Source organism: Triticum urartu, chromosome 5A (genome assembly GCF_056163025.1).
Source record: "Triticum urartu cultivar PI428250 chromosome 5A, HENAU_Tu73, whole genome shotgun sequence".
In the NCBI taxonomy this organism is placed as follows: domain Eukaryota; kingdom Viridiplantae; phylum Streptophyta; class Magnoliopsida; order Poales; family Poaceae; genus Triticum; species Triticum urartu.
In genome coordinates, this window is record NC_141877.1 from 633,296,367 (window position 1) to 633,319,277 (window position 22,911).

The 22,911-nt window shown below is 44.0% G+C and overlaps 2 protein-coding genes across 2 annotated transcripts; both read right to left on the reverse strand.

Moving 5' to 3' along the window:
- Nucleotides 1–293: 293 nt before the first annotated feature.
- GIL1 (glucose-6-phosphate isomerase, putative (DUF641)) lies at nt 294–2,556 on the reverse strand. The gene has a single exon (XM_048676573.2). It carries the CDS (start codon nt 1,985–1,987, stop codon nt 521–523), a length of 1,467 nt encoding a protein of 488 aa, XP_048532530.2. The 5' UTR covers nt 1,988–2,556; the 3' UTR covers nt 294–520.
- A 10,933-nt stretch (nt 2,557–13,489) lies between these two features.
- Nucleotides 13,490–17,272, reverse strand: LOC147973571 (uncharacterized). The gene is made up of 4 exons (XM_087524725.1): nt 16,000–17,272; nt 15,045–15,547; nt 13,950–14,997; nt 13,490–13,866 (listed from the first exon to the last, which is right to left on the reverse strand). The coding sequence occupies exons 1-4, from the start codon at nt 17,270–17,272 to the stop codon at nt 13,490–13,492; spliced, it is 3,201 nt and encodes a 1,066-aa protein (XP_087380851.1).
- Between the last annotated feature and the right edge of the window lie 5,639 nt (nt 17,273–22,911).

Sequence of the window (22,911 nt, forward strand, 5' to 3'; positions counted from 1 at the left end):
CAGTGAATTCATATTCAAAAGAAGTTTTCAATTATATAATTTTTTCTCCCATCGTAGTTGGTCTCGTTGGTTAAATTTATGATCAAATTTGGACCTCGGGAAGCGCAGGCGCATTATATTTTGGAATGGAGGGAGTATATTTTTCATGCCTTGCTGTTCGTCCTGCCTAAACAAGCAGCTCGGTGCATTGTGACTGCACAGTACGACATGAATGCACGCAATGATGGGCCAACTGAGTGTCAGAAAGTATTAGTACACGATGGGCCAGCTAATTGTACTGTTAGTTGGAGCACTTCACTTCACAATGCGTATGATTTTACAGCCTCTTGGGGGGCATCAACTTTCTTGAGAGAAGAGGCAACTGGCTTAGATTTAGCAAGGGCCAGGTACAGGGGAGAGAACTAATTATGGCAGGGAGTCGAGTGCAGCCCCGGTAGCTGCACCAACGAGCAGGGGAGGGTGGCGGCCCGTGGCTCAGGCTGATCGCATCCGTGATCCCGCCCGTCAGCCACGGTGGGCGTCACTGTCGGCTGCCGCCGCGGGGCACGAGGTACACCCGGGCGCGCACCACCGCGGCGTTGCACAGCTTGAACCCCGGCGCCACCGCGAACCCGACCACCATGCCGGCGCCGCGCGGCGCGGGCCCGGCCACGCTCTCCATGTACTCCGGGTGGAACTCGGCGCCGCGCCCGGCCTCGAAGTGGCTGGGCGGCGGCTCCAGCGCGAACGCCAGCAGGTGCAGCAGCCACACCGCCTTGGCCGCCCGCAGGAACTCCCCGTAGAACGGCGTGCGCGGGTGCGCGCCCGCGCCCACGGCCTTCTTGTGCTCGTCGGAACCAAGGACGGCCTCCTCCACGCGCGGCGGGAGCAGGGACGCGAACTTGCTGGCGGCGTACCGCCCGAAGGCGCACGTCGGGAGCACGCCCAGGAGCTCGCCGGGGTCCATGCCGCGCATGTCGCGGAACTGCGCGTACCGCTCCCGCCGGAACGCCGCCGGGTCGAGGAGGGAGGAGAGGGAGCCGTCCAGGTAGAAGGACTCGTGCTCGAAGCCGCCGAGCAGGACGGCCGTCGCGTGCGCCTCCAGCGCGTGCTTGGCGAGCTGCGGGGAGGAGACCGGGATCTTGGTGACGGACCGGGTGGCCGCCGCCGGGTCCAGCCCCGCCGCGCGGAGGAGGTGGAGCAGGTGCGCCGCGAACGCACGCGTCGCCGCGCGGGCCTGCTCCGCGCAGGCGACGAACAGCTCCGCCGTCGCCGCGCCGACCTCCGCGGCGGGGGCGGCCGCGAGGGTGAGGTGGTGCTTCTTGGAGGGGTGGAGGCGCGCGTTGCGGCGGTTTGTTGCGGTGGCGAGCTTCTCCTTGAGGCCGTCCACCTCGGCCTGCTTGCCCTGGAGCTGGCGGCGGAGGTCGTCGAGCGCGGCCTCGTAGGGCGCGACGGCCTCGCGGAGCGGCGGCGCGGAGGGGCTCGGGCGCGGGATGCGGCCGCCCGGGCTGGCGGCGGCGCGGCGGAAGCGGTCGCGGAGGCGCGCGAGGTGGCGGAGCTCGGCGACGACGCCGGCGTCGGCGGCGCGCATCCGGTCGGGGTCCCAGGGGCAGTGCGCGCCCTGGAGCGCCGCGTACGCGCGGCGCACGCCGGAGACGGCGTCGAACACCTCCGCCATGAGGGACTCCGCGTCGCCCGCCCGCTCGGCCCCCTCCGCCTCCTCCTCGGCGGCCGCGGCATTCTTGGTCCGCCTCTTCTGCTCCTCCCCCTCCTCCCAGATCCTGAGCCTCCGGGCCTCGTCGTCGCCCTCCTCCGCGCCCGCGCGGACCGCGGGGCGCGGGCATTCCTCGTGGGTGGCGGCGTCCCCGAAGTCGGCGAAGGGGTCGTCGTCGTCGTCGTCGTCGAGGTCGGAGCCGTGGTGGGCGTAGTTGCCCGGGAAGCGGTTGGAGAGGCAGGAGGAGGCGACGCGGTGGATCAGATCGCCGATGGTGACCGCCTTGCTCGCCATCTCCCTCTCGCTGGGTTGCAGTTGGACTCTGTGACTGCGCTCGTGGTCGTGGGTGGCGGATTCAAGGGAGGGAAGGAAAAGAGAGAGATGCTCTGCGGTGTGGAGCGCGGCTAGATGCGGACAAGGGAGTGAGCTGAGCCGAGCTGGTCCCGTGCCGCTGATAACTTTTACGTACGTGTTTTAATCTCTGGTCAGCTGTGAGTGAACAGTGAGCACCGTCACTTCCATAGTATTATTATTAGCTGCTAATAAAGTACTCCCTCCGTAAGCAAATATAAGAGCGTTTACATCACTACTTTAGTGATCTAAACGCTATTATATTTCTTTACAGAGGGAGTTCCACTCACAGTCCGGTCTAATCCATCTGAGTCGTCCTGGCCTTTTTTAGCACTCTAGGAGTAGCAGCAGTGGGGCTTTTGTTTTGGACTGTCCTTGGAAGTGTGCGATTACGCTAAGCTCACCCGCCCGGTCGATCGACAGCAACCTCGGGCTTTGTTTCTACTTCTTTGTTTTTCTTTTGCTTCCATGCTCGTCGCTGTAAAACTGCCTCCAAATGTTAAAAAGAAATAGTAGAGCGCTTCTGTCTTCCGGTTGGAGTGGAGTGGCGCCGCGGGCTGAGTCAACGGAGGTTCAGTGCGTGCACAGTGATACTCACATGGTACTCCCTTGTATATTTCGAAGGAAACATACTAGTACTCCCTTGTATTCGAACATACCAATCATGGGCTGTGACTTGTGAGCCCACTAAGCCATGTGATGGTTTAGCCAAAAACTTGTAAAAGGTGACCAGCCCATCCTTAGGGCCTCTTTGATTCGTACGATTTTCAAACCCTATTTAGTGCTGCAGGCGCCAGTTATAGGGCAATTTGTTAACGGGCGCCTGCAGTGCCCCCACGCTGGGCCGGCCCATCGAAATACTAGGAGTGACATAAAACTTGTTTTATTTCTTGTTCTCTACAGCCACGGGAGTCCCCTGTTTTAGGAAGCTTCCAAACCGGGTTTTTTCCTGATCCGTGCTCACTGCCTGGGAGGTTTTTATTTGGGTTGCCTTTATTTTTTGTTCTTTTTAAATGCGCATTTTTAAAATTCGTTTTTTTCTAAATTGATGGTTTTCTATTTTTGTGTTTTTATATGAAAATCGTGGTCATTTTTCAAATTTTGAACTTTTTTTGAAAATCAACGAACTTATTTCTAATTTGATGAGGCTTTTAAAATTTTGATGAACTTTTTCCAATTTTTATGAATTTTTTTATCAAATTCAATGATTTTTTTTTTCAAGTTTGATGAAGTTTTTTTCAAAATAGATGAACCTTTTTTCAATTTTGATGAATTTTTAAGAAATCCGATGAACTTTTTTCAAGTTTGAAAGCCAAGATGCAAGGTTTGAGAAACCCGCTTGAAAATGTTCATAAAAAATCGTTCGACACCTCATGGTCCGAAGTGATGGGTTCCTTGCAAGCCAACCCATGTTCCTACGCTAGTGGGCGATGTGAGTGATACATATTGCTATAAGCGGGACATATCATATTATTTCTATGAGCTAATGAGTTGTTTCATCATGGCCCTCTCTTCATAGGCCTTCCCTTCTGAAAGAGAAGAGAAAACCTGTGAAGAGAGGAGCCCGGATGAATCCCAGCCTAGGCCTCCTCAGTGGCAGGCCATGTTCTCTCATTGTAGGATAACTCATCAAAGATGGGCCACTCTAAACATAAAGCCTGTCACAGCCTAACGCGTTGCATTTTGATACGGATATATGCCTGGATTCTTTTATGTTATCCAGGGGGTGTGTGAATATCTCAAAAAAATTGATCAAGAAATTTTGGCGGGGAAGTAAAAACGGGCAGCATAAAGTCAGTTGGGTTTCTTCGAACTCAATGACACAACCCAAGTTTATGAGTGGACTGGGCTTCAGAGATCATGATCTTTTCAACCTAGCTATGCTCCTAGACAAGCATGTCACATTTTGCAGCAGCCTAATTCTCTTTGCGCAAGGATGTTAAAAGAAATTTACTTCGTGGACACCTCCATATTAGGTGCAGAATTGGGAACACACTCATCCCAAATATGGCGGGTAGTAGTGGAAGGTTCATATGTTTCCAACGTATTTATAATTTTTAATTGTTCCATACTATTATATTATCTGTGTTGGACGTTAATGGACTTTATTTTATACTTTTATATTATTTTGGGACTAACCTACTAACCCAAGGCCTAGTGCAAATTGCTATTTTTTTACCTATTTCAGTGTTTCGCAGAAAAGGAATATCAAACAGAATCCAAACGGAATGAAACCATCGGGAGAGTTATTTTTGGAACGAACGTGATCCAGAGGACTTGGAGTAGACGTCAAGCAACCAGCGAGGTGGCCACGAGGCAGGGGGCGCGCCTACCCCCTAGGCGCGCCCTCCCCCCTCGTGGGCCCCTTGTGGCTCCACCTACCTACTTCTTCCTCCTATATTTAAATACATTATAACCGAACACTTTTCCAACCCTCTCAAGTAATCAGCAATTTTGGCCGTCGGATCCCACCTCTAAGTCGTTTTTGGCCGTCTGATTCACCTCTTCGCTAACGTGTGGGCCGCTACTCTGGAAAAAAATTCAGAGGCCTCGTGTTAATTCAGCGATGGATGATTGTCATGGACATTTTTTTTTCTCTATAAAAGATCAACAAAATTTGCGTTGGGCGAGGCCCACCCCCTCCATCTCCCGCAACGTACCCCATCCCCTTCCGCTAATACGCCGCCGCCGCTGCCCTCATCGGCGCCGAGAGAGAGCTCCCTTGATTGCATCCTGGAGATAGGAGATACCGCTTCACGCTCGGCCCGAACTCGGCTTGAGGCGACGGAATCATGGAACCGGGGGTCGGCCGATCCGCCTGCAAGGTAGGGATCCCTTTCCGTCCCTCCCTCTCTTTCCTGGCGGCGGGGACGGCGACTACCCCAGTGCTCTCTGTGGTGTTGTACCTTCAACCTTGCACGCCCCCACCGTTCGCAGCAGCAGGCAACACTAGGAGATGGCGACGGCAGCGGCGCCAGCTGCACTCATGCCCCTCTTCACCCATCAGACTGGCTTTCGTCCTTCGTAGGTGAGCGATGTCACTTCATCTTTCGCTCTCACGGGTAACTCATGGTGCGGCTTCTATCTTTACAATTTGCTTTTTCCATCCGATGATTACATTGTTTCCTCCCAATCTAAATTTTGTACAGTAATTATCCATACTGGGAGGTGGTTAATTGATTTGGCCAGCTATTGGAGAATGATTATCGCATTTTTTTCTTGAAATTCTTCAGCTGATAATCTCTAATGGCTTCTGGACAGTTAATGGCTTCTATTTTCTCCTTACCATGCAAGTTAGAGTAGGTATTTACTCTTCAGTTACACATAGCATCTAAATAGTAGTAATTGATATCCTATAAAAACCTTAATTTGGACCCATCAACTGATAATCATGCAATCAGTTAACCTCGCTGCTCACATGTCATCCCTCTGTTTATATATTTATAAAATGTTTGTAGCTAAAAAGTAGTAACTGACGCCCTATAAATATGATTAATTTCCACCGGCCATTAACAATTCTGCAACCACAGTTAACGTCGCTGCTCACATGCCATCCCTCTATTTATATACATGTTTGTAGCTAAAAAGTAGTAACTGACATCCAATAAATATGATTAATTTCCACCGGCCATTAACAATTCTTCTACCACAGTTAACCTCGCTGTTCACATGTCATCTCTCTGTCTATATACATGTTTGTAGCTAAAAAGGAGTAACTGACATCCTATAAATATGATTAATTCCCACCGGCCATTAACAATTCTGCAACCATTTAAACTGACTGCTACGTGTCATCCCTCTGTTTATATAGAACGTCTGCAGTAGATATTGGAACACTCAACAATTCCTACTCTTAGGTACCACGCCTACACTCTCCTTATGTATATCTGTCTACTTTGCACTCAAATGTAGATGAATCAATCAGGGGATGAGTTTCATCCAAGAATAGCTTAAAGCATAGAGCATGCATTAGATGATACGTTGAACCACGATGAATCTACTCTCTCCTCCTCAAAGGTACCAGCTATTGAATACTCGCTTATGCTTCGTACCTTTCACCTTTTCCTTCACAGTTTCCTGCTGCGCTTGCAGGCTTAGGTTCACTGCAAGTAGTTGACAAAAAAATGCAAGTGCACAACATAATACTTTTCTAACTTCTTAAATTTGGAAATTTTTGTAGAAACAGGATTGATAGCGGCCTTTTGGATTGCACTCTTAATAAAGCTTTAAACTCAAGGCCTTTGATATTTGTGAAGTTCTAGAGTAAGAAGATTGACTGTAGCATCTTGGAACGCACTAATATTGAAGTAAATCCTTCAATATTTGTGTTGCCTTAAGGCTACAAGTTCTGTAATTTCCCCAAATATGAAGTACTTGGCATTTTCTCTACCTAAATATGAGTGTAATGTTTCAGATCATATAGTCCCAATATTATTAAGCCATCATGTACTTGGAAGTTATTTGTGCCCTTAGAATGCTGCGTTTAGCAAATCTTTGAGCATGCCATTCCTTCAATTATGTACTAAGTATTTGGCAGATCTGAACGTGCAATCATCTGAAAGCTTTACTCCTTTCTTTTATGTTCTCACTATAACATTTAGGGACCTTGAATCTGATTTGTCCAATGTGATCTTACATTTGAAAAAAACATGCTTCATTATAGGGAAAACAAAGTTGATTTAAGCAATAGAACATTGATAACCAAATGTCTTTAATCAATCCTCAATAGTAACTTCTTTTTTCTTTCAAGTTGACCAAAAAGGGCTATATCAGTATTGCTTATAATGTGCAAACAGATTTATCCCAGATAATAAGACACTACAACAATTGATGTGCAAAATTATTCCATATGTATTAATGGACTATCTATTATCAGCTTCATGGGAGACACTATCACCTTGATTCAACATATTATTATACGTATAAGCTAACATAAACTCTATGTTTGTACATAAATTTCTAACACTCTCATGCAACATTCAAAATAGACGGGCGCAGCAACGCGCGCCATCGACGATCTAGTATATTCATATACCCCGAAAACATCCAGGAGCACCACGAAAACCCTATTTCCACCGCCGCAACCTTCTATACCTAAGAGATCCCATCTTGGGGCCTTATCCGGAGCTCCGCCGGAGGGGGTATCGATCACGGAGGGCCTTTACATCAACTCCATGGTCCCTCCGATGATGTGTGAGTAGTTTACTTCAGACCTCGGGTCTATAGCTATTAGCTAGATGACTTCTTCTCTCTCTTTGAATCTCAATACAAAGTTCTCCTCGATCTTCTTGGAGATCTATTCGATGTAACTCTTTTTTGCGGTGTGTTTGTCGAGATCCGATGAATTGTGGGTTTATGATCAAGTCTATCTATGAACAATATTTGATTCTTCTCTGAAATCTTTTATGTATGATTGGTTATCTTTGCAAGTCTCTTCGAATTATCAGTTTGGTTTGGACTACTAGATTGATATTTCTTGCAATGGGAGAAGTGCTTAGCTTTGGGTTCAATCTTGCGGTGCTCAATCCCAGTGACAGAAAGGGAAACGACACATATTGTATTGTTGCCATTGAGGATAAAAAGATGGGGTTTATATCATATTGCTTGAGTTTAGCCCTCTACATCATGTCATCTTACCTAATGTGTTACTCTGTTCTTATGAACTTAATACTCTAGATGCATGCTAGATAGCGGTCGATGTGTGGAGTAATAGTAGTAGATGCAGGCAGGAGTCGGTCTACTTTGTCACAGACGTGATGCCTATATACATGATCATGCCTAGATATTCTCATAATTATTCGTTTTCTATCAATTGCTCGACAGTAATTTGTTCACCCATCGTAATACTTATACTATCTTGAGAGAAGCCACTAGTGAAACCTATGGCCCCCGGGTCTATTCTCCTTTATATTAATCTTCCATCAACAAGCTATTTCTATTACCGTTTATTTTGCAATCTTTACTTTCAATCTATATCATAAAAATACCAAAAATATTTATCATTATTATCTCTATCAGATATCACTCTCGTAAGTGACCGTGAAGGGATTGACAACCCCTTTATCACGTTGGTTGCGAGGTTCTTATTTGTTTGTGTAGGTACGGGGGACTTGCGTGTAGTCTCCTACTGGATTGATACCTTGGTTCTCAAAAACTGAGGGAAATACTTACGCTACTTTGCTGCATCACCCTTTCCTCTTCAAGGGAAAACCAACGCAGTGCTCACGAGGTAGCAAGAAGGATTTCTGGCACTGTTGCCGGGGAGGTTGCACCAAGTCAAGTCAAGATTTGATCTTCCGTCAACGAGCCATTTCCGGCGCCGTTGCCGGGGAGATCTATGCACAAGTCAAGACATACCAAGTACCCATCACAAACTCTTATCCCTCGCATTACATTATTTGCCATTTGCCTCTCGTTTTCCTCTCCCCCACTTCACCTTTGCCGTTTTATTCGCCCTCTTTTTCCGTTCCCCTTCTCTCTTCCGTTCGCCTCTTTTCGCTTGCCTGTTGTGTGCTTGTGTGTTGGATTGTTTGTCACGATGGCTCAAAATAATACTAAATTGTGTGACTTTTCCAATACCAACAATAATGATTTTATTAGCACTCTGATTGCTTCTCTTACCGATGCTGAATCTTGTGAAATTAATACTGCTTTGCTGAATCTTGTCATGAAAGATCTGTTTTCCGGCCTTCCTAGTGAAGATGTCGCTACCCATCTAAACATCTTTGTTGATTTGTGTGATATGCAAAAGAAGAAAGATGTGGATAATGATATTGTTAAATTGAAGCTATTCCCATTTTCGCTTAGAGATCGTGCTAAAACTTTGTTTTCGTCTTTGCCTAAAAATAGTATTGATTCATGAAATAAGTGCAAAGATGCTTTTATCTCTAAGTATTTTCCTCCCGCTAAGATCATAACTCTTAGGAACGATATTATGAATTTTAAGCAACTTGATCATGAACATGTTGCACAAGCTTGGGAGAGGATGAAATTAATGATACGTAATTGCCCTACACATGGTTTGAATTTATGAATGATTATACAAAATTTTTATGATGTATTGAATTTTGCTTCTAGAAATCTTTTAGATTTGGCCGCGAGAAGCACTTTTATGGAAATCACTTTAGGAGAAGCTACTAAACTCCTAGATAATATTATGGTTAATTATTCTCAATGGCACACTGAAAGATCTACTAGCAAAAAGGTTCATGCAATAGAAGAAATTAATGTTTTGAGTGGAAAGATGGATGAACTTATGAAATTGTTTGCTAATAAGAGTGTTTCTTTTGATCCTAATTATATGCCTTTGTCTACTTTGATTGAGAATAATAATGAATCTATGGATGTGAATTTTGTTGGTAGGAACAATTTTGGTAATAACGCATATAGAGGTGATTTTAATTCTAGGCCGTTTCCTAGTAATTCCTCTAATAATTATGGTAATTCCTACAACAATTCTTATGGAAATTATAATAAGATGCCCTCTGATTTTGAATCTAATATTAAAAAATTTATTAGTTCGCAAAAGAATTTCAATGCTTTGATTGAGGAAAAATTGTCTAAGATTGATGAGTTGGCTAGGAACGTGGATAGAATTTCTCTTGATGTTGATTCTTTGAAGCTTAGATCTATTCCACCTAAGCATGATATCAATGAGTCTCTCAAAGCTATGAGAATTTCCATTGATGAGTGCAAAGAAAGAACCGCTAGGATGCGTGCTAAAAAAGATTGCTTTGTGAACGCGTGTTCTTCTAGTTTCCATGATAATAATGATGAAGATCTGAAAGTTATCGATGTGTTTCCTATTAAATCTTTATTTTGCAATATGAATCTTGATAATGATGGGACTGGAGATGAGTCAACTTTAGTTAGAAGGCGTCCCAATGATTCGGAGTTTTTAGATCTTGATGCAAAAATTGATAAAAGTGGGATGAGAGAGGTCAAAACTTTACATAGCAATGAACCCACTATCTTGGATTTCAAGGAATTTAATTATGATAATTGTTATTTAATATATTGTATGTCCTTGTTGCAATCCGTGCTAAATTCTCCGCATGCTTATAGTCAAAATAAATCTTTTACTAAACATATCGTTGATGCTTTAATGCAATCTTATGAAGAAAAGCTTGAATTGGAAGTTTCTATCCCTAGAAAACTTTATGATGAGTGGGAACCTACTATTAAAATTAAAATTAAAAATCATGAATGCTATGCGTTGTGTGATTTGGGTGTTAGTGTTTCCACGATTCCTAAAACTTTGTGTGATGTGTTAGGTTTTCGTGAATTTGATGGTTGTTCTTTAAATTTGCATCTTGCAGATTCCACTATTAAGAAACCTATGGGAAGAGTTAATGATGTTCTTATTGTTACAAATAGGAAATATGTGCCCGTGTATTTCATTGTTCTTGATATTGATTGCAATCCTACATGTCCTATTATTCTTGGTAGACCTTTCCTTAGAACGATTGGTGCAATTATTGATATGAAGGAAGAGAATATTAGATTCCAATTTCCATTAAGGAAGGGCATGGGACACTTTCCTAGAAAGAAAATTAAATTACCTTATTAATCTATTATGAGAGCCACTTATGGATTGCATACCAAAGATGATAATACCTAAATCTACCCTTGCTTTTATGTCTAGCTAGGGGTGTTAGACGATAGCGCTTGTTGGGAGGCAACCCAATTTTATTTTTGTTCCTTGTTCAGTAATAAATAATTCATCTAGCCTGTGTTTAGATGTGGTTTTAATGCTTTTAATTAGTGTTTGTGCCAAGTGGAACCTTTGGGAAGACTTGGGGAAGGTCTTTGCGATCTTGCTGTAAAAAACAGAAACTTTAGCGCTCACGAGATTTGCTGTCATTTTTTTACTGGAGAGTGCTATTTAGTTAATTCTTTTTGTAGATGATTAATAGATAAATTTCCCACGTCCAGAAATTTATTTTAGAATTTTTGGGGCTCCAGAAGTATTCGAAACCTACAGATTACTACAGACTGTTCTGTTTTTGACAGATTCTATTTTTCGTGTGTTGTTTGCTTATTTTGATGAATCTATGGCTAGTATATGAGTGTATGAACCATAGAAAAGTTGGAATACAGTAGGTTTAACACCAATATAAATAAAGAATGATTTCAATACAGTACCTTAAGTGGTGGTTTGTTTTCTTTTACTAACGGAGCTCATGAGACTTTCTGTTTAAGTTTTGTGTTGTGAAGTTTTCAAGTTTTGGGTAAAGATTTGATGGATTATGGAACAAGGAGTGGCAAGAGCCTAAGCTTGGGGATGCCCAAGGCATCCCAAGGTAAAATTCAAGGACAACCAAAAGCCTAAGCTTGGGGATGCCCGGGAAGGCATCCCCTCCTTCGTCTTCTTCTATCGGTAACTTTACTTGAGGCTATATTTTTATTCACCACATGATATGTGTTTTGCTTGGAGCGTCTTGTATGATTTGAGTCTTTGCCTTTTAGTTTACCACAATCATCCTTGTTGTACACACCTTTTGGGAGAGACACACATGAATCAGAATTTATTAGAATACTCTATGTGCTTCACTTATATCTTTTGAGCTAGATAATTTTGCTCTAGTGCTTCGCTTATATGTTTTAGAGCACGGTGGTGGTTTTATTTTATAGAAATTATTGATCTCTCATGCTTCACTTATATTATTTTGAGAGTCCTTTAGAACATCATGGTAATTTTCTTTGGTTATGAATTTAGTCCTAATATGATAGGCATCCAAGATCGATATAATAAAAACTTTCATAAAAAGTGCATTGAGTACTAGGAGAAGTTTGATACTTGATAATTGTTTTGAGATATAAAGGTGGTAATATTAGAGTGTGCTAGTTGAGTAGTTGTGAATTTGAGAAATACTTGTGTTGAAGTTTGCAAGTCCCGTAGCATGCACGTATGGTGACCGTTGTGTAATAAATTTGAAACATGAGGTGTTATTTGGTTGTCTTCCTTATGAGTGGCGGTTGGGGACGAGCGATGGTCTTTTCCTACCAATCTACCCCCCTAGGAGCATGCACGTAATGCTTGTTTTTTGATGACTTGTAGATTTTTGCAATAAGTATGTGAGTTCTTTATGACTAATGTTGAGTCCATGGATATACGCACTCTCACCCTTCCATCATTGCTAGCCTCTTCGGTACCGTGCATTGCCCTTTCTCACCTTGAGAGTTGGTGCAAACTTCGCCGGTGCATCCAAACCCCGTGATATGATACGCTCTCTCACACATAAACCTCCGTATAGCTTCCTCAAAACAGCCACCATACCTACCTATTATGGCATTTCCATACCCATTCCGAGATATATTGCCATGCAACTTTCCATCGTTCCGTTTATCATGACACACATCATCATTGTCATATTGCCTTGCATGATCATGTAGTTGACATCGTATTTGTGGCAAAGCCACCATTCATAATTTTTCAGTCACTCTTGATTCATTGCCCTTCCCGGTACACCGCCGGAGGCATTCATATAGAGTCATACTTTGTTCTAGTATCGAGTTGTAATCATTGAGTTGTAAATAAATAGAAGTGTGATGATCATCATTAATAGAGCATTGTCCCAAATAAAAAAAGAAGAAAGGCCAAATAAAAAAAGGAATCCCCCCCCAAAAAAAGAAAGGAAAAATAAAATAAAAAGGGGCAATGCTACTATTCTTTTTTCCACACTTGTGCTTCAAAGTAGCACCATGATCTTTATGATAGAGAGTCTCTTGTTTTGTCACTTTCATATACTAGTGGGAATTTTTATAGAGGGGCTCGTCTGCCTTGTAGTTACCGAGGTGGATCCTCAAGGAAACTATACGCTGCATCGGTAGTGCACCTCAATACGTCACTCAACACGTCGAACCCCTCGGAGGCCTCCTTGGAGTCGCTCCGGATACCAGTTGCGATAATTCCCTGTCTCTTGTGTGCATATCTCAATGAGAGTCATTCTATTCGTTTCCACCAACAAGAATCCATGGGCTAGCTCTAGCCTTGTAGCATACGCTGGAATATATCCTGCAGGTTGCCTGCTTCCGTGCATATGTGCTTGTCCTCTAGAAAATCTGTTCAACAGCCTAATAACTTAGAGCACCTTTATCAGAGTCGCCATATTGGCAACCTCCATATGCATACGGAGCAAACTCCATCTGCATTATGAAGGTTGCCGAGGCAAATCACAAAGTCCTAGTCGCATAGTTAGCCGTCTCCATATCGTGGGACAAATTACACTAACGTGGCAGGATGTGACGACACTGCTAGAGTGCCTTTTTTGCCAGAATCAACATATTGGCTCAAATTATGGTGATTTGGCCATTATGGGGACTCTGGTAGAGTTGCTCTTAGCCTGGCTAGCTTGTGCGAGCTAGTTCTCTCAGCCAAAAGCACTGACCGCAAAGATAATTGCATCATAAAGTATGTTTTTTTAGAGCAAGCATCAAGCTTTATTACGCAACGTTTTGGGCTAAATCGCCCATTACAGCTTCAGCTACAAGAGCTGGTACATCATCATCAGACACAAACACATCTCCACTAGGGAAAGATAAACCCAGTTTGGCAAGGTGATGAGCCGGCATATTTGCCTTCCTTCTACAGTGGATAACATGGCAAGAAGCAAACCAGAGGTTCATTTGGAGCTTGAGGTCCTCTATCATCTGCACCTGCTTAGAAAAATCGAAGCCTCGGCTGTTCAGGGCTTGCTCCACCAGTAGCGCATCGGTTTCGACAATTATTTGCACCGCGCCTAGCTCCGTAGCTGTGTCAAGAGCTTGGTGGACTGCTATCAGCTCAGTTCCAAACGCGTCCGTCACATGGTCGCATCGACCTGCGCGAGCAGCAATCACGGCACCATCCCAGTCCCGGACAATCACCCCCACGCTCCTGACTGCGCTCCTGGGATGTGGGCACCATCGACATTGATTTTAAGAACGTCGGTGGGTGGTGGGAGCCAGCGCTGGGGCATGGCACGGGGCTTTGCAGTTTTGCTGAAGTAACCCTGAAATTCTTCGACCGTGCATGCAGCCCTATAGGAAAAGTGACTGTGATCCATCGGGTTGTCCCCTTCTCGCACCTTGTTTCGCTGTGACCACCACTGCCACCACATGACCACCACCAGCATGCGGTCTTTCTCTGGTAGGTGCCAAAGTGTGTCCATTGTTGTCCCCATTGAGTCACACTCGTCAAGCTTCTGCCGAACATGCTCAAGGCTCAGCGCCCTCCACACATGTTTGATCTCACAGCACTCCACAAAGAGGTGTTTACCCGTTTCGTTCCTGTCGTTGCACAAGAAGCATTTATGGTTCTCAATAGTCATACCCCTTCTGCATAATATATCCTTGGTAGCTAGAGTATTATGCGCCATCCTCCACATAAAATGTTTGATTTTCCCCAGGCATGGCATGCGCCAAATTCGTTTCCACTTCTCCTGCCCACCCTCATTCAGATTTCCAGCCTCCACTTGGGGGTCCCCAGCACCTTCGGCTCCAGCTTCCGACAGGGCTCTTTTTAGTTTATATGCTTGCCGGACCGAGAAAATTCCTTTGGAATCAAAGTGCCATGCCATGAAATCGACCGCACCATCACGAAGAGGCATCTGTAATATCAAGGCTGCATCCTCCTCCCAGAACGTGTCATGAACGAGCTGGGTGTCCCATTGGCCCGTGCCTGGGTCAATTAGCTCAGAGACCCTGGTAAGCAAGCTGCCACCCCTTGGCGTGATCACTCTCCTGGACCAAGCCCTCGGGATCCATGGGTCCTCCCAAATCCTTATATTTGTCCCATCGCCTACCCTCCATATTACTCCCTGCTTCACTAGCTCGATGCCGTGGCAGATGCTCCGCCAAGCATAGGACATGTTAGAGCTCTCTCCTGCTTCCAGCACCGAACTGTGGGGGTAGTATTTGGCCTTCATAAGTTGAGCACACAGGCTTTCTGGTTCCTGAACCAACCTCCAAACCTGGCGGGCAAGCATAGCAACATTGAAGTCATGTATATCTCTGAAACCCAGTCCGCCTCTCCCTTTAGACATTGTGAGTTTTGCCATCCTATCCAGTGGATTTTATTCTCCTTATCCTGCTGGCTCCACCAGTATCGGGCAATCATGGCACTAATTTCATCACATAGTGTCTTGGTCAGATAGAACACAGACATGGCAAAGGTGGGGATCGCCTGCGCCACCCCTTTCACCAAAATCTCCTTGCCTTGCCTCGACAAGGTTCTCTCGTTACATCCCTGCATTCTGTTCCAGATGGCATCCTTCAGATATGTAAACGCTTTCCTCTTAGATCGTCCAATGTACACCGAAAGCCCGAGATACTTCTCATTATAAGCCTCACTTGATATATTCAAGGAGGCATTCACCGCATCTTTGGACTGTGGTAGGCAGTTCTTGCTGAAGATGATCGCAGACTTTTCATGATTAATGCACTGTCCAGAGCACTCCTCATAAAGGTGCGGTAGCCGCTGCAACTCTTCGGCTTCACTTGCTTTGGCTCTCATAAGCATCACTGAATCATCGGCAAAGAACAAGTGTGATATAGAGGGCGCGCCGGGACAGATTTGTATGCCACTCAGAACTCCTCTCTGTTGGGCATCATTGAGCAGAGCGGATAACCCCTCCGCACAGATAACAAGAAGATACGGCGATATTGGGTCGCCCTGTCGAAGCCCTCTGGATGGCACAAACTGTTCGGATAGTCAATCATTGACCTTTATTTGGTATCTGACCGATGTCACACATGTCATCACTAGTCTCACCCAACGCCTGTCAAACTCGAGCTTTATCATCATCGCTTCGAGGAAAGACCACTCAACCCGATCGTAAGCTTTGCTCATATCCACCTTCACCGCAGCAAACTCTTCCTCCCCCCCCTCTTGTTCATCAGAAAGTGCGAGATCTCATAGGCCATCAGGATGTTGTCTGTGATCAATCTCCCGGGCACAAACGCACTTTGGTTACCTGAGATAATCTGCGGTAAGATAAGCTTGAGACGATTAGCGAGGACTTTGGATATGAGCTTATACAACACGTTGCAGAGACTGATAGGCCTGAGGTCCTTTATACGCGAGGGGTTTTTGACTTTAGGTATTAGCACCACTGTCGTGTCATTCCACCCTGGTGGCATCTCCCCTCCCTTCAACACCCGCATCACTTCCTCGGCTATGTTTTTTCCCATCAGATGCCAATATTTTTTGAACACCACCGCCGGCATACCATCAGGTCCTGGAGCCTTGAGGTCGCCAATATGGTCCAGAGCAGCCTTTATCTCCATCTCAGTAAACTCAGCCATCAGTGAGTCATTCATTGCTCGAGTTACCCTTGCTGGGACAGAATGGAGTAGCTCCTCATGCTGATTATTGCCGTTCGAGGTAAAAAGGCCCTGAAAATAAGACTGAACATAGTTAGTTAGATCTCTCCCTTCCTCCAACACCACCCCATCGTCCCTCGTAAGCCTCCTTATTCGGTTTGCTTTCCTCCTCGCCGAAGCATAGCGGAAAAAGAACTTGGTGTTCCTATCGCCCTCCTTCAACCACCATACATGTGCTCTCTGTTTCCACTTTATGTCTACTACCTCCTCAAGATGATCCACCAAGCACCGTAGTCGTACTTCCTCGGGCACCTTCTCCGGGGTGATATCTCGCTTTCTACACTCCTCCAGTTCCTGCTTCGCCTTCTTAAGCTTCCTTTCCGAGTCCCCCAGCACCGTCCTACTCCATCGTGTCAAGTCAGCAGCAACACCCTTCAAAGCTGCACCTATATCCACTGCTCCTCCCTCTCTCACTCTCCTCCATGCCTCCTCGACCACCAGATCGCACCCTTCCTCCCGCAGCCAGCGCGCTTCAAACTTGAATCCGCCCCCACCGCCATGACTTCCACCCCCTGTCTCCACCGTATCCACCATAATGGGCCTGTGGTCCGAGTGCCTCAGCAACTCATTGCGCACACGGAACTCCGGGAAGGTAGTGCACCATTCCATGTTAGCCGCTGCCCTGTCCAGCCGGCCACAGATGTACCCCTCTGCATTAGTACAATTGTTCCACCATGTGATAATATCGCCTTCAAAGCCCAGATCGCTAAGGCTGCAGCCTTCCAACGCCTCCCGAAACATGGTCATACACCCCTCCGCTCTATCAACCCCTCCCCGCTTCTCGTCGTTGCTTAAAATCTCGTTAAAATCTCCCATGCATAGCCAGGGCCTTCCATCTTGATGCTGTTGTTGAAGAAGGTGCATGGTTCGCCAGGTTTCCTTCTTCCTACTAGCTTGAGACTCCCCATATATGCCCGTCAATCTCCACACCACCCCATTCTCCTCAGTAATATCTGCGTCAATATGTCGCCTCCTTATTGATCTCAAGGATAGGTTCACTCCCCTCTTCCATAAGATAGCGAGCCCCCTGCTCCTCCCCTCCGGATTCTTCACACACATGTTCACCAGTCCGTTTTCCACCGATATTGCTCCATCTCCTTCTCGAACAACTTAGTTTCACATAAGAAAACCACATCGGGATCCTCCGCCCTCTTGAGATCCAAGAGGCCACGAACTGCCGGGCCGTTCCCGAGTCCCCGGCAGTTCCAGCTTACAATCCTCATTGCTCCCGGCAGGGCTGCACTGACAGCCCGGCCGATAGAATCTTTGTTGCCTCAATCGTCATAAAGTATGTTGAACAATACTTATAGGGTTTGCGCCAACATGCTTCAGGTGGAAAGGATAAAGAGCATCTGTTTCGGCCGGCGGCGTCCCAAGCATGGGAAGGTTGCGTGTAAGAGCATCTCCAGCCGCGCCCCCAACAGGCCCCCTGATACGTCTCCAACGTATCTATAATTTTTGATTGCTCCATGTTATATTATCTACTGTTTTGGACTATATTGGACTTTATTTTCCACTTTTATATTATTTTTGGGACTAACCTATTAACCGGAGGCCCAGCCCAGAATTGCTATTTTTTGCCTATTTCAGAGAAACAGAATATCAAACGGAGTCCAAACGAAATAAAACCTTCGGGAACGTGATTTTCTCACCGAACATGATCCAGGAGACTTGGACCCTACTCCAAGGAGTCAAAGAGGCGGTCACGAGGGTGGGGGGCGCGCCCACCCCCTAGGGCGTGCCCCCTGCCTCGTGGGCCCCTCGGTGCTCCACCGATGTACTCCTTCCTCCTATATATACCTACGTACCCCCAAACGATCAGAACAGGAGCCAAAAACCTAATTCCACCGCCGCAACTTTTTGTATCCATGAGATCCCATCTCGGGGCCTGTTCCGGAGCTCCGCCGGAGAGGGCCGTCATCACGGAGGGCTTCTACATCATCATAGCCTCTCCGATGAAGTGTGAGTAGTTTACTTCAGACCTTTGGGTCCATAGTTAGTAGCTAGATGGCTTCTTCTCTCTTTTTGGATCTCAATACAAAGTTCTCCCCCTCTCTTGTGGAGATCTATTCGATGTAATCTTTTTCTTTTTGCGGTGTGTTTGTTGAGAGCGATGAATTGTGGGTTTATGATCAAGTCTATCTATGAATACTATTTAAATCTTCTCTGAATTCTTTTATGTATGATTGGTTATCTTTGCAAGTCTCTTCGAATTATCCGTTTGGTTTGGCCAACTAGATTGGTAGTTCTTGCCATGGGAGAAGTGCTTAGCTTTGGGTTCGATCTTGCGGTGTTCTTTCCCAGTGACAGAAGGGGCAGCAAGGCACGTATTGCATCGTTGCCATCGAGGATAACAAGATGGGTTTATTTCATATTGCATGAATTTATCTCTCTACATCATGTCATATTGCTTAAAGCGTTACTCTGTTTTTAACTTAATACTCTAGATGCATGCTGGATAGCGGTCGATGAGTGGAGTAATAGTAGTAGATGCAGAATCGTTTCGGTCTACTTGTCACAGACGTGATGCCTATATACATGATCATGCCTAGATATTCTCATAACTATGCTCAATTCTGTCAATTGCTCAACAGTAATTTGTTCACCCACCGTAGAATACTTATGCTATTGAGAGAAGCCACTAGTGAAACCTATGGCCCCCGGGTCTATTCTCATCATATCAATCTCCATCACTTTAATCTTGCTTTGCTTTTTTACTTTGACTTTTACTTTTCACTTTGCATCTCTATACCAAAAATACCAAAAATATTATATCTATCAGATCTCACTCTCGTAAGTGACTGTGAATGGATTGACAACCCCTAATCGCGTTGGTTGCGAGTAGCTATCGTTTTGTGCAGGTACGAGGGACTTGAGCATGGCCTCCTACTGGATTGATACCTTGGTTCTCAAAAACTGAGGGAAATACTTACGCTACTCTACTGCATCATCCTTTCCTCTTCGGGGAAATCCAACGCAAGCTCAAGAGGTAGCAAGAAGAATTTCTGGCGCCGTTGCCGGGGAGTCTACGCAAAAAGTCAACATACCAAGTACCCATCACAATCCCTATCTCTCGCATTACATTATTTGCCATTTGCCTCTAGTTTTCCTCTCCCCCACTTCACCCTTGCCGTTTTATTCGCCCTCTCTCTCTCTATCCTCCCTCTCTATTTGCCTCTTTTTGCCCGCTTGCCTTTTTGTTTGCTCGTGTGTTGGATTGCTTGTTTGTCGCGATGGCTCAAGATACTACCAAATTATGTGACTTCACCAATACCAATAATAATGATTTCCTTAGCACTCCGATTGCTCCTCTTGCCAATACTGAATCTTGTGAAATCAATACTGCTTTGTTGAATCATGTTATGAAAGATCAATTCGCCGGCCTTCCTAGTGAAGATGCCGCTACTCATCTGAATAGCTTCGTTGATTTATGTGATATGCAAAAGAAAAAGATGTCGATAATGATGTCGTTAAATTGAAGCTATTTCCATTTTCGCTTAGAGATCGTGCTAAAGCTTGGTTTCCGTCTTTGCCTAAAAATAGTATTGATTCTTGGAACAAGTGCAAAGATGCTTTTATCTCTAAGTATTTCCCTCCCGCTAAGATCATCTCTCTTAGAAACGATAGTATGAACTTTAAGCAACTTGATCATGAACATGTTGCACAAGCTTGGGAGAGAATGAAATTAATGATATGTAATTGCCCTACTCATGGTTTGAATTTGTGGATGATTATACAAAAAATTTATGCCGGATTGAATTTTGCTTCTAGAAATCTTTTAGATTCGGCCGCGGGAGGCACTTTTATGGAAATCACTTTAGGAGTTGCTACTAAAATCCTAGATAATATTATGTTTAATTATTCTCAATGGCATACTGAAAGATCTTCTAATAAAAAAGTGCATGCGATAGAAGAAATCAATGTTTTGAGTGGAAAGATGGATGAACTTATGAAATTATTTGCTACTAAGAGTGTTTCTTCTGATCCTAATGATATGCCTTTGTCTACTTTGATTGAGAATAACAATGAATCTATGGATGTGAATTTTGTTGGTAGGAATAATTTTGGTAACAACGCTTATAGAGGGAATTTTAATCCTAGGCCATATCCTAGCAATCCTTCTAATAATTATGGGAATTCCTACAACAACTCTATGGAAATTATAATAAGATGCCCTTTTAATTTGAGAATAGTGTTAAAGAGTTTATGAATTCACAAAAGAATTTTAATACTTTGCTTGAAGAGAAATTGCTTAAAGTTGATGATTTGGCTAGGAACGTTGATAGAATTTCTCTTGAGGTTGATTCTTTAAAGCTTAGATCTATTCCTCCTAAGCATGGTATCAATGAGTCTCTCAAAGCCATGAGAATTTCCATTGATGAGTGCAAGGAAAGAACCGCTAGGATGCGTGCTTCCAAAGATGCCTTTATTAAAGCCTGTTCTTCCAATTCCTATGAAAATCAAGATGAAGATCTAAAAGTTATTTATGTGTCTCCTAGTAAATCTTTGTTTTGCAATATGAATCTTGATGGAACTGAATATGATCTTCCTTTACCTAGAAGGCGTTCTAAAAATTCGGAGTATTTAGATCTTTATGATGAAATTGATGAAAGTGGGATTGAAAGAAATAAAAATCTAGATGTTGCTAAACCCACTATATTGGATTTCAAGGAATTTAATTATGAAAGTTGCTCTTTAATTGATTGTATTTCCTTGTTGCAATCCATGCTAAATTCTCCACATGCTTATAGTCAAAAGGAAGCCTTCACCGAACATATTGTTGATGCCTTGATGCAATCTTATGAAGAAAAACTTGAGTTAAAAGTTTCTATCCCTAGAAAACTCTATGATGAGTGGGAACCAACTATTAAAATTAAAATTAAAGATCATGAGTTTTATGCTTTGTGTGATTTGGGTGCTAGTGTCTCCACTATTCCCAAGACTTTGTGTGATTTGCTAGATTTCCGTAATTTTGATGATTGCTCTCTGAACTTGCATCTTGCGGATTCTACTATTAAGAAACCTATGGGAAGGATTAATGATGTCCTTATTGTTGCAAATAGGAATTATGTTCCCGTAGATTTCATTGTTCTTGATATAGATTGCAATCCTTCTTGCCCTATTATTCTTGGTAGACCTTTCCTTAGAACGGTTGGTGCGATTATTGATATGAAGGAAGGGAATATTAGATTTCAATTTCTATTAAAAAAGGGGCATGGAACACTTTCCAATAAAGAAAATAAAATTTCCATATGAAACTATCATGAGAGCCACTTATGGATTGCCTACCAAAGATGGCAATACCTAGATCTATCCTCGCTTTTATGCCTAGCTAGGGGCGTTAAACGATAGCGCTTGTTGGGAGGCAACCCAATTTTATTTTTATTCCTTGCTTTTTGCTCCTGTTTAGTTATAAATAATTTATTTAGACTCTGTTTTGGTTGTGTTTTTTGTGTTTAATTAGTGTTTGTGCCAAGTAGAACCGTTGGGAAGACTTGGGGAAAGTCTTGTTGAACTTGCTGTAAAAAACAGAAACTTTAGCGCTCACGAGAACTGCTGTCATTTTTATTTGAAGAGTGCTATTTAGTTAATTCTTTTTGCAGATGATTAATAGATAAATTCCTCACTTCCAGCAATTTATTTGAGAATTTTTGGGGTTCCATAAGTTTGCGTTAGTTACAGATTACTACAGACTGTTCTGTTTTTGACAGATTCTGTTTTTCGTGTGTTGTTTGCTTATTTTGATGAATCTATGGCTAGTAAAATAGTTTATAATACATAGAGAAGTTGAAATACAGTAGGTTTAACACCAATATAAATAAATAATTAGTTCATTACAGTACCTTGAAGTGGTCTTTTGTTTTCTTTCTCTAACGGAGCTCATGAGATTTCTATTGAGTTTTGTGTTGTGAAGTTTAGTTTTGGGTGAATTCTTTTGATGGATTATGGAAAAAGGAGTGTCAAGAGCCTAAGCTTGGGGATGCCCATGGCAACCCCAAGATAATCCAAGGACACCAAAAATTCAAAGCTTGGGGATGCCCCGGAAGGCATCCCCTCTTTCGTCCACTTCCATCGGTAATTTACTTGGAGCTATATTTTTATTCACCAACATGATATGTGTTTTGCTTGGAGCGTCTTGTATTATTTGTGTCTTTGTGTTTTAGTATGCCACAATCATCCTTGCTGTACACACCTTTTGAGAGAGCCATACATGAATTAAATTTTGATAGAATACTCTATGTGCTTCACTTATATCTTTTGAGCTATGTAGTTTTGCTCTATGTGCTTCACTTATATCTTTTGAGCTAAGTAGTTTTGCTCTATGTGCTTCACTTATATCTTTTGAGCTATGTAGTTTTTCTCTATGTGCTTCACTTATATCTTTTTGAGCTAAGTAGTTTTGCTCTATGTGCTTTACTTATATGTTTTGAAGCGTTATAATTTTTCTCTATGTGCTTCACTTAGATCTTTTAGAGCACGGTGGTGGATTTGTTTTAAAGAAA